Source organism: Phoenix dactylifera, chromosome 10, assembly GCF_051530095.1.
Source record: "Phoenix dactylifera cultivar Ajwa chromosome 10, Ajwa_hap1_PhDact_Kaust_v1.1, whole genome shotgun sequence".
NCBI lineage: Eukaryota > Viridiplantae > Streptophyta > Magnoliopsida > Arecales > Arecaceae > Phoenix > Phoenix dactylifera.
This window is the reverse complement of record NC_143199.1, coordinates 30,604,038-30,616,671: the sequence shown is the minus strand read 5'-3', so window position 1 is coordinate 30,616,671 and position 12,634 is coordinate 30,604,038. Positions and strand designations below refer to the sequence as shown.

General features: G+C 37.7%; 1 protein-coding gene across 6 annotated transcripts; it reads right to left on the bottom strand.

The window, feature by feature from the left end:
- Positions 1-3,441: 3,441 nt before the first annotated feature.
- On the bottom strand, positions 3,442-11,544 carry LOC103698622 (uncharacterized). Of its 6 annotated transcripts, none has more exons than XM_039115368.2 (10): positions 11,156-11,544; positions 9,533-10,003; positions 9,268-9,404; positions 8,511-8,555; positions 8,184-8,237; positions 7,207-7,311; positions 6,909-7,115; positions 6,736-6,821; positions 4,432-5,414; positions 3,442-4,208 (listed from the first exon to the last, which is right to left on the bottom strand). In XM_039115368.2, exons 2-10 carry the CDS (start codon positions 9,972-9,974, stop codon positions 4,159-4,161), a joined length of 2,109 nt encoding a protein of 702 aa, XP_038971296.2. In that variant the 5' UTR covers positions 9,975-10,003; positions 11,156-11,544; the 3' UTR covers positions 3,442-4,158. The 6 variants fall into 6 exon arrangements, with proteins under 6 accessions (XP_038971296.2, XP_038971295.2, XP_008778901.3 ...); XM_039115367.2 differs by having other exon boundaries at positions 3,442-3,969; XM_008780679.4 differs by having other exon boundaries at positions 3,442-3,969; positions 9,496-10,003; positions 11,156-11,543.
- Between the last annotated feature and the right edge of the window lie 1,090 nt (positions 11,545-12,634).

The following is a 12,634-nucleotide window of genomic DNA, read 5'->3' as shown; positions in this document are numbered from 1 at the left end:
TATATATATTCTCATCAAATATTTGTTTTGTATGCATATCCATGCGATCTAACATCGTAAGGAGTTAGCAATTTAAAATTAAAATAACAAAAATATCATTAATGGATAAACATGCAAAAGAAAACGTTTATAAAGTTATATATGAAAATAGCAATTTTGAGAGCTATTCATGCAATTTCATATATTTAGGATGGTATGCATCAAAAAAAATTCTTATATTTTTGCATAAATACCCTTCTAAATATTAAAATTTGAACGAATGCCCTCCAAATATTTCTTTTTTATATCTACCTATTAAGAATATTTCAGTTATTTTTAATTTTAAACCGCTAATTTCTTAACGGCATTAAATGGGATGGGCATATATGCAAGAAAAAAGAATGGAGGGTATACACGCAAAACAAGTATTTTATAAGGGTATACATGCAAATATCATTTTTAGAAGGATATTCATGCAAATTTAAATATTGAGAAGGATATGTACATAAAAAACTCTTTTTTTTATAAAATAAACGAATTATGAAATACTAACACGAATACATAAAAAAATCAAAAATAAAAAATCACAAAGTGTGACTGGAATATATGACATAGCATTCCACAAAAAAAAGCAACTCAATCTACTGTTACATTCACCTCACGATAAATATGCTTAGCTACGAAGAATGTGCACCTTTTTGAGCTCTTCTGAATGTTATACAAGAGGGGTGAGGGACCACTGCCCTTGCTCGGACCTGGAGCCAACTAATCACCATGGCCAAGTTACCCTCAACTATAATGCCATCAACCCTCAAAACCCTCCTAGCATAGGTGATGCTTGCCCAAGCCTCTCTTACTTCTACCTGAGGGATCAACATATCAAAAACCATAGTTCCGCGAGCTACCAACAACCTTGAATCCGAGCCTCGAATCATAAAGCTGACTCCTCCTCTACTACCGCCATCGAATATGCTATCATCAAAGTTGACCTTAAGAAAATTCAGAGGTGGGGACTCTCGGGTAAATATAATTAACCAGGTCGCTGCATGAGTGGAGTAGGAGACCTAGGTATCCCAAGTTATTGCAATCACTCCAACAAAGACGAGATGAATGATGGTCGCCTGAGTCATAGTCCTCTCTAACACGAACTTCTTACTACCCTCAAAGATGCAGGCATTCCTGACAAGGCAAATGTGGTAGGCAATGTAAGTAGCCCTAATACCCCAATGTCTGGACAGCTCATTGCTAACACTACCCTGTAGAGATTCAAGGGAAGCCAAGACTAGCATTATACCACCAGAGAAAATCCATAGGCTGGCTAGTGAGTCTTCACATATGTAGAGCCCTCTAACATCAGAAAAGAACATGATCCGCAATCTCAACCTCCACCTCACAAAAAGGGCAGGTTGGAGGGATGTTCATCCCCCGGTCTCTCAACACCCCGTAGTGGGGAGGTGATTGCCAATTTCTTAGGCTCGTGGGTCGGATAGTGTGACATGCAAAACAGTGAGTCTTGCTATATATCATCGAATCTTCACCACTCTAATTACCATCCAATGCAGCAATCAATGGCTGGTCCAACATAATTTTGCAAATTAATGATTTCCATGTAGGCATATGAAAGGAGACATATTGGGTAGATGATCTTTCGATGATTAGGTTGAAATCCTATAATATTCGTAGGTTAGGCCAATATAATTAGCAAAATCATAGGATTATAGGCTAGATTTGGCCTTTATTCATAAATACCCAAAAATAGCTTCGGAGTGAGCTGATCCGAATCCCATAAGCTGAGCTAGATCTATATTTATAAATACCTAGTTTTTTTTTCTCTTCCTATAAGATTCAGGTTGACTCACTCTAAAATTATTCCTAAGTATCTTTAAATATAGATCTAGGACAATCTATAATCCTATAATTTTAGTAATTATACTGGCTCAACCTACGAATTCTATAGACTTTTCAGCTCAACCATCCACATAAGCCCTAGAATATTTTGTGATCGGTTGCAGAGGCTGGCCGAATGCATGCGGGAGCTTCAACATAGAGCCTTCAGAAAGATTAGAATGGATTGGACCAGAACAAATGGACTCAAAATACCATATTCGAGTATCATTTGGACGAATGGGCGTGCATTTTGGTGGCTGTAGATGTCCTTATCATTTCTCTGAACTGGATCACAGTTGTGCAAACGGTATCACAAATGATACTCCATGATCCAATGTAATTGTCTGAAATTGGTTGCATCCGAATTTAAGAACTATCTATAAGATGGAGTTTGGATCCTGCTACTTTTTATCTGGTTCCTTGTGTGTCGGGTTTGAGTTTCTTGGAAAATTTAATCGCCCATGACAATTTCGTGTATTGGCAAGAAATGTTTATATACGCCAAGTATTATACAAACTGGAGTTGCAACCTGACTACGAGGATTTGAACGCAAATCCTGTGAATAGAGAAGTTATGATGAATAATTTAAATTTAGAATATTATGTTGTTGCTTGCGTCTTATTACACCCAACAAGTCTGAAGATCAAATAATTCATATACGGAACTAGAAGTGTCAACTATTTGGGTTAGTAAACCGGCCATCAAGCCAATCTTAAGTTATTAAAAAAGAAATCCATGTATGCAAGCATGCGAATATATGGGCGTGCCTCTGATAGAACAGCATGTATTCAGTAAACTACAGGGGATAGCTGTCCTCCAGCAACCTCTAGTTCTCATAATCCTAATGGAGAGGTTAAATTTTCTTCATGTAATAAATTAATAATGTGATGCTATATCTTCAACAAACTCTGAGCTTGTAATAAATTGAATTAACAAGTGAAATCACAAACCTAAACACGATCATCAATTTTCTGATATATAGAAATTAATCCAAGTCATATAAATGCAATAAATATTAATGATTGCATAGACAAATGCAGATTTAAGAAATTGATAGCGGTATCACTAAATCTTCTCTTTCTCAAACGTGATGCTGAACACGAACTTGGAATCAAATTTCAGTAGTTCGCAAGTATTAGTTCAGGCCTCCACTGCGAAAAATACCATAGCCAGATTGGATGCAGCTTCTTTTCACCATAAAAATATAAGGGTCCTCCTGAGAGGGAGTGGAAGGTTCAGGGATTTTAAATGGTGAGTTCAGATTATCCATAGCCTCCATTCTGGAAGATGACGATAGAGGTCCTTGTAAATGAAGATTGACATGCTAATTTGGCATCAAGACAGCTTCCATGCAAATCCTCACAAAGTTCTGTGCTTCGTCTGGTATAATACATCCATACCTCATATCCAAATTTGTATAGCTGCAGAAACCAGTAAAGCTTGAAAAATGAACCCAAGACTGACCTTGTGACAAGGTCTAAGATTCTTTCAAGTCATGATAGCAGGAAAATCTCAAAAAAAAAAGAAGGAAGAAAGAAAAAGCACCACAAACCAGAAAAAAAGGTATACACATAATTTCCAGGCCATGAGAGATGATAGAATTTCTGATAAAATAAGAGACAAAAGGGAGAAATGCATAAAAAGCAATAGCAATGACACCAGAAAACAAATTATTACAGATAAAATTTAAGGAGACTGATTGCGAGGTCTAAGCAGGAAAAAAAGGAGAAATCAAATAAATTCTACCAAAAAAGGGCAGTTTTATGGTCACAGAAGACCTCTCAATAAAACTGGAACCTCTGCTGGAAACTCAAAAGCATTGAATCTACTCTCCTAAAGCATTATTCCTCTGCTTGGGAACATACTGCAACTTGCAGTTCCTTTCTGGCTTTGGTCTGAATTTGGGCTTGGAAGCACCAAATGCCAGCTTGGTTGAGCCCGTCGTGTTCTCTGCACGACCAAGAATGCTCCATCCAATGGAATTGGTAGACTGCATTGGTGCCTCCGTGCAATTACCCTTGGGGTTTCTGAAATTATCCAATGCTTCAGTTTTAGGGGGTAGAACTAGCTGGACATGATCAGATGCAATGGCCTCCCTCCACCCTGCACAACATGAAAGTTCTGTCAGATTCGCATTTCACAGTAGAGTATTAAGCTTTGAATGACATCATAACAGCTTGCAACTTCCTTTTTGGCCATCCAATCAACAGCGAATAACCTAGTCACCCACACAGGTTACACCATCCTTGTAGCACCTATTAATATCTCTATCAGTCTGAACCATATGATGTTTCAGCCACCTGATGAACAGACGAGAGCTGAAAACCAATTGAACATGGTATCTGCAGTCATAAGAGTGCAAGTTAATGATTCCGACCGCTTCACTCACCAAGTTGGCATGATAATCCAATTAAACTGAGATATTCATGTTAGAGCTCTCATCAGGTGACCAACAGACCAAAGGGTTCAGATTGATAAGCCGTTACTGGTAGCGGCAATAGAACACCTAGAGGAAGAGTTACCACATACTTAAGAAAGGGAAACATCAATGAGAGAGATCCTTACTCTGAGCAAGGAAAGCCTCCGCATCTTTGACTGAGAATAGTAAAGGTCCTGACAAGTTTGCACTTCTGTGCAGTGCCAACAAATCCTTGCACCTCTCAGAACCAGCACCATCCATTCCACCAGAAGCAAGACAGCTCTGATCAGGTGAAATCTGGCTAGCAGTTCCAGTAGCGCGTCTGTCCATTTTGTTCTCTCTCTTATCACTTCTTATGATGGCATAATCACAGTTATCTTGACGAGCCACTGGTTTCCACAGCCCTGCTCCGGAGCAGTTGACATCGTTCATACTGGAATCAGGCTTAACCAACTTCTCTTGATAATGACTACAGCAGGGGGAGCTCGAGTCCTGGCAACAATCATTTGATTGTCCAAGTGTGACACTGATAGAACCTATTAAAACTTCAGAGTTATCAATGATAACTGGCTGATCTCTATGTTCTCTGTCTACTCTGTCAGACGAACCCGCTTCTTCACTATCAGGTTTGAATTTCCGTGTCCAAATTTTATTCCAATTGGCTGATGTAGCAGCCTTTGGATCCTTGTGAGTGCCATGTTTCATCGAAATGGAACACTTTGCCACTGGAACCTGACCTGAGTAGAAACCACTCCGAAAATTTCTAGAAGGTTTTGATAGTAGATAGCAGGTCACAGTTGGCTGTCTTCTGCAATTCTCCATTTGCTTTAGGTGATCCATATTTTGATCAGCATCCTCAGTGTGCACGTGCAATCTGAAGTTTGTATCTGCAACGGGATCTGGTGATCTAGTGGGCTCTAAAGATTGTGGGTCTTGATCAATTGATGCCTCTTGAGCGTACAAGTCAGATTCGGATGGAGCCCTTGGGCTTGGTGTTCCTGTGGAACCGGATGTATACTCCATGGTACCAGGTGAATGAACCCTATTGTCCGCATCAGTAAAGTCCTTTGCCTTTTGCTCTTTCTGCCTAAGTTTCTTCGTCCTTTTCCTTTCCAGGAGACCAGCTTGTCTTTAATGACAGAGATCAAATTAAATACGATTTTGTATTAAACTCAGGGATTTGAAAAAAAAAATCTAGGTCTATGTTCTTATATGCAAACCCACCCATCCTGCCCCCGCCCCCCAGAAAAAAAGGAAAAGGGAAAAAAAACAAAAATTAAGATAATCTAGGTTCAATTGAAAGTACGACATAATAAGTCGAGATGCAACTCAGACGAAAATAGATGCCATAACAGATAGACACTGAACTAATCATTACTGAAAAATGTTAGAATCAACCTGAGGAGTCAGCATCATACTCGAACTCAACTTCACCAACCATCAACTGTTATCCCATCTAATCTGGATTTGTTCAAGCATCTAAAGGGAGGAAGAACGCTAACTATACATGAAATAAAGCTTAAGAAAACAAGAGGCACAATTTCACTCAAATCATAAAATAATCAAGGAACAAATTTTAGATAAGTAATTAAATATGATTTGGGATATCATTAGAAGTATTTTGCATACAGAAACACCAATACTGAGATCATGTTCAAGCCAAACATTACATAAAATCATAAGTGATCTGGATCAGCTTTTCTTAAACTGCTACCAGCCGGTCAGAAATTTTGCTTGTATTACCTGAACTCTAGAAGTCAACGTCTTTACAGATAACCCAAGCCAAACTTGTTAAATCAAAAGTAAATTTAGTTTTCAAATATCAACCAACCATAAAATTCAAGGCTATGTCAGAAGTATCAAAAGGAGGAGAGCATGTCTAGCATATGTGGAAAACTAATAATATAGAACATCAACCAAAATCATGTCAGTAACATCTCTGCTGTGTCTTCGAATTCGTCCATCATTAGTTGGAACAGCGCATATCAAATGAAAGAAGGTTTTATGATTAATAGAACCATTGAAATGCTGAGCATAAAGAACCAGGCATCAAGTGCAGAACAAGAAATGCAAGAAACCAGTCTCACAGGTTATTGGTTTAACAGTTTGTATGAGGTGCCATATGAAGGAGAGGGGTTCTTCGAGCCTCCAAACAGGATAGAACAGGTAGAATCCCCTTTTATTTGTAACATGAGCTAAAAAAATAATAAACAAAAGAAAGACATGCCTTTTTGAAAGGTCACCATTGCATGGTGAATTATAAAAACAGAAACAACAACTTAAAAAAGGCATCAACATGTTTGTGCATCCATTATAAATGTTCATTCTGATGAGAAACCAAAACAAAGTATGTTAGTCCAGAAAATGCAAGTAACTAATGTTCCCTTTATTGTTGAATTGATAGTTAATATAAATCAACTCTTCTGGTGTTTGTTAGACCATAAGAGTACCTTTTCCGAGCAGCTTCCTCTTCCTCCACAAGCAACTTCTGGCACCTCAAAGCTTCAGCATCCTTGTCAGCGAGCCATGCTTTGACCTATACATAAATTGTCATGGTGACATATCTTATCAACAACCAGATGATTTAGATCCAACATGCAACTAAGGAGAATTTTAACCATACCAGTTTCTGTTCAAGCAGAAAACTAGTGCATGCAACTAGATTTTTCATCTCCAGGGCAATCTTCCCAGCTTCTCCATTTAAGACAAACTTTTGCAATGACATAGCTGTGCCAGCACACAAAAAGGTTTTTTCACTTGCATCATCAAGCACATCAAATAGTTCCTTTGATGACATAAGGAACCTGGAAGGCTTAGATTGGACAACATCCTGCATTATAAAACAAAATTTTCATGATTCCTGTACTATATACATCAGGAAAGATTTAAAGTAACACAGTTATACATAAATGCCCCCTTACCAAAAGAGTGGCACCAGCCTTGACATACTTTTGTGGTAGATATGAAAACCCTGGCTTTCGAATCCATGATGACAACGCTCTTATGATTGCAGAACCAGCAACTTCCTGAAAATGTGCTGCTTATTAGTATCCACTTCCCAGACAGCAAATGCAATATAGTACTGTTCTTTTTTCCATTGTTTCACGTGTTTAGATTGACAGGATACTGAAATCAGTCAAAAGGTGGTACTTCCATGACAGTGCAACCCAACATTCAATAATTATGGGCTTTCAAAATCCTTTGTTTCACATGCTATTGAGCCTATGAAACCCATAACTTGGAAAGGTTAAAAAAATGTGGTTAACTTGGGAACTATATTTATAGATAATAAGGGTTTCACCAACACTTTTAGGAAAGCAGTAAAACTGCTCAACCAAAGAAATAAGGACCGGGGAACATTATGGCCTTGGCAAGATCAAAACTCATTTTATTCCTTTATCATTTTCTTTTACGGCACAATTACTACTACCACCAAAATGCCTTCAACCAATATAGACCTGGCACATATGTAGAAATTTCCAAGTTTAGATGCAAGATGTTTCTAGCATGTGTAATCTTGTTCCTTCCTACTTTAGCAGCAACAAATATCAAGAAAATAGTCTTAATTGATACAGTAGGATTTCACTTCTACAAACACATAACTAGAAGAGATAACATACAAGGAGAAATTCAAAAGGCAACGTCTCTTGGAGATAACCATGAATACGTTAAAAGTCATTAACGAAAATGTGATTAAATCCACTTTTTGAAGACAAATGTAGACAGGATTCTATTCATCGATGAAAACGCGCTTTAAAACTCAATTTATTCTAGGAAAATAACAGCTGAAATATTAAAAAAGAATAGCATCGATAACTAGCATCGATATTAAAGATTGCACAATTAAATGACTGGATCCAAAAGTTATAGAAGAATAGCATTTCAATTAATCCATCACCTCTATAGACACATCTGTGAGGGACATGATTTCTTTTGCCTCATCCAAACATAGCTGAAATATTAAAAAAGGAAAACAAAAGTTAAGCTATTGTCTGATAAAAAGAAAAAATATATAACAGCTGCAAATGAGATGGGTTGAATCCAGTTTAGGAATGGCCCAAGCCTTGACCAACTTAGATCTTCGCAAGCAAATTCAACTGATGCCTAAATCCTGTCTAACAGGTCTATTATTTTTAAGCTTAGCTGATGTGTTGATTTTGCTGGGCTCAATACCAGTTTCAACCAAATACATCATTCATTACTTGTATTTTAGGCAAAGCATTACCTTGTCCCAAAATGCAGCCAAGAATTCCCGATTACTAGAAGAGTCCTACAAATTGTCAGCCAAGCATCAGCAATTTATGAAGAGCAGAACAACGTGTAACAGAAAAGGAGGAGAATTAAACAAAGTGTGATCTCAGAATAATGAATCATCAAATAATCAGGATTTAACAAATTTTCTATTAAAGAAAAGCCAATGCCCATCAGCTGTTCTAAACCATCTTAAACTCAAAACTGCATCTTTTTATCCAAGTAGTTAGAAACTCGAACAGAAAATGTATAAGTGAAATGTAGCTCTTTGCTGAAGGGGGGAAAAACAGCAAAGATAAAAAAGGAAAAGGAAACTCGCACAACAAATTAGGTAATCAGGACCACCACACACCTGCCAGGTTGTTTTGCCAGTTTCTTTAAACGAAAAAGCTCTAAGGTTAGATTTACATTTAGACAACCTAATACTCCTTAAAATGTGCACATTGTAATTTATTTCAAAAATTAGTGGAAAAAAACCCCATAAAACAAGCTGAATGAATTGTAAGTCAGCATTGTAAAATAATCATGAGTTCCATCTGATACACTGGTTAGGAAATAATAGATGCACGGAGTGATGATTGTATTGAATATTCAATAATACATCCGCTTTTCCTAAAAGCAATTAAACATACCATCTCCTCATCAGAAAAAGCATACAATAAAGAAAAAATCTACCAAAATAAAACTTGTTAGCCCGTCAAACATGAAGAAAAGAAGGAATATAAAAAGACCTTGTCATTGTTCAGAGACCGGCGATGCACACGCACATGCCGTCGATAGTTTATTGACGAACAAAATTCTCGAGAGCACTTGTCACATTTAAGCAATTGCACCTTAGATGGTGACACCAAGGGCCATCTGGGGAGATCTGCCAAAAGATACAAGTTTGTTTATGAACCCAAACACCCCTTTTGTTTCAGCAACAATCAAAACCTATCACTAGTTACGACCCAAACTACCTGCTTTTGACACTAGAAATATATTTTTCAGGCTCACCATTTGCCTTTGCAGCAGCCTGAGCAAAGGCAACAACAGCTTCAGGAAGTTTGAGTGTTTGCAATTGTTCAGATGTGCTCTTTTTCTCCTTTGAAGGGGCTCCAGCATCCTTTCGAGGGTGAACAAATTCCTTAACCCCGTTGATTTCAGAGCTCAAACAATTGCAAAGTTCAAGAGAGTGCTCCCTTCCTCCAACGCCATTGTCTGCCTTTGAACATTTAGAAACTTTGCTGCTTCCCTGCTGGTCCAGTGCGTGGAGCAGTTGTATCCATTGAACAGGGTTATCACCCACTCCAGAGAATGAAAGGAATGGCTCTTTTCCTATTGCCTGCTTGATGAAATTGTCAAGGGGATCTTGTCCAACCTTCTCTGGCTTCACAGTCTTCTGCTCGGGCATCATTGCATCAGGGCTGCTACAAGCTTTTACCTTAGCGACTGACATCTAAAATCTCTCAAATTTATGCTCCAACCCTGATTTTTTAAAAAGAAAATCATAGTAAAACTATTTAAGGAGATTTTTTCTGTGCCAAGCATTAAAGAAGTTTTGATACTCATATGCTAAGCCATTTGTCATGTTAAATGTAACATGATAAACCAGTTTAGGACGTGTAAGTTATTTTCCATCACTAATAAAAGAAAATCCATGCAGAGTGTCCTTACTTATCAACAATTTTCTTATCTGAATGTGAAAGTACAATCGATTTCTAATGGTGCCAATATTCTTAAACAAGAAAAGGTGACAAGTTGGAGAGAAGGAGAAGGATCATCTAGTGAAACTTTCCTTTAAAAAAAAAACATTTAGCAAGGGAAGCAAGTATCAGCACCAAATAACAAAAAAAAAAAAACACTTTTGTAAGGGTCTAAATAGCAAGCAAAGAAAAGGAAAGTCTCCAATAAACAAATCCAGATGCGTCTATAAAAAAAATAAATGGCAACTAGATCAGTACCAGTATAAATAATCAGTGACGAGAAACCAAAGGATGATAATGACAGAAAATACCTTTTTAGTCTGTTTTCAGTACAAAGTTTCCTAAGAATCAAGATCGAGGCAAGTTAATAATCTCAACAGAATCAATATCTAGGTCCCGGGAGATTTTTCTTGATCCATTCACATCTCGTAATTTAGATCTATGACCATGAAGCTAATCAAATCCCTCAAACTTCTTTTGAGCGAAGGCTATTCAAATCCCTCAAACTTCTTTTGAGCGAAGGCTAATCAAATCCCTCAAACTTCTTTTGAGCGAAAGGATTGGACAAAGTCCAATACGTTTAAATCCCTCAAAGGTTATAGAGAGGAAATATAAGCTCTATTTTTTTATTATGGAAAAGAGGAAACATGAGCTAACATCAAGAACCCGTCCAAACAAAGATTTTTCCATAGGAGATAAGAAATCATGACATAAAAGCCCTAACCCGCATGAAAATGAATGAATTTAAGATCAAAGAACATAACAACCATCAAGAAGTAAACTTTTTCAAGTCCTACAACTGACTGACCGCTCTTGATTCAACTCCAATGCCGATTTCTCGAGAAAAAACCCACAACAAATAAAATTCCAATAAATACGAAAGCCGGAGAAATTCGAAAACAAATCAAAAACTAAAGGGCGGAGACTTACTGACCGCAGCCAAAACCGAACCAAATATGAGCGGAGATGATCGAGAACGGCCCGGCGAGCAAGAGAATTCCTAGCGATATCCCACTCTCGGGATCTGGGATCGCCGCACGTGGGATCTATCGCGAGCGGAGGCCGGCGCGCCGAACTCCGCCGGCGACGGTACGGATTAAAGAGATCGTCCGCAGAAGACGAGACGTGCCGAAGGGGATCGCGACGACCGAGACGAATAGTCGAGGAGGGAAGACGGGAGGCAGCGGAAACCCTAGAAGCGTAGGAACCGAGAGAAACGTCGAAGGAGACGAATGAGAAAGCGGAAGCTGAAGCTTGCATACAACGGAGGCGAAAAGTTGCAGGACGAGGAGAAATAGAAGCTTCCACATACCGGGGACCGGGAAAAAAACTTATTGATTCACTTAATATTAATACAAATTTTAATGATACCATCCGAGAAGATTAGTTATTTGACTAGATAACTCCATAAATTATATTTATATATATTAAAGAAATTTTCATTTCGGACATTTTGTCTTTTATTTGGACAAAAATCCAATTCCTTTATTCCAAATTAAAAGACAATTCTCTTTTCACTTTTTTTTTCCTTTTTTTTCCAACTTGGGTAAACCCAAGTTTCTCATTCCATAAACTTTTGGGATTCTTTTTCTCCCATTGGTCTTCCTTTTTTTTTTCTTTTATCTGCACAATTCCATCCTTGAATCCAAACAAATAGACTACTCTACAACTTTGGGGATATCCAAAGTCCAGACTTGCCATCATGCTGAGCTAGAGATACCATGTTTGCCCTGGTGAATTTCCACTACCTACTCGTCTAATTTCTCATCTATATTCAATAGCTGTCCTCCTGTTCATGTTTTATGCCTAGGATGAAAGTTTTTACCATGAAAGCACTCACTCACAAGGGACTAACAGTGTTCGATAAATTGTTGATATACATTCCCAAGGATAGCATTTCCATTTCTCCTATGTATTTATTCTTCATCTTGATCAGATGAATGCAATCTAGCCATCTTGTCTTCAGGATAATTTTGAGTTCTGACGGTTTGCATATTCAAAGATCCGACAGTATACAAGAAATAGTGATGTTTGTTTCTACACCAACCTGAAATCTAAGATTTCGAGTGAAAGATCCAAACTTGGTCACTCAAATGATGCTGTGTATCCCTGAGATTCAATTGATTCTTGGCTTGCTTTGAGCTCTGCATTCATCTCACTATGCTGGGTAGGAGTTTCGCTGCAGCATGCATGCTTTGGTGTTGGTTTACCGTATGAATGAGAGGGTATCAAAATTTGAAGTTTAACATCATAACAAGGTTTTAATTAATAGTGTTAAAACCATAATAGTAACACCATGTATATATAATAACCAAGGAAAAAATAGCGATCGATTATTTTTTAGAATTATAAAGGTTTGTTACAATGTAAATTACAGCTGCCGTTTCAGTTGTACCTTGCATTAAATAAAATC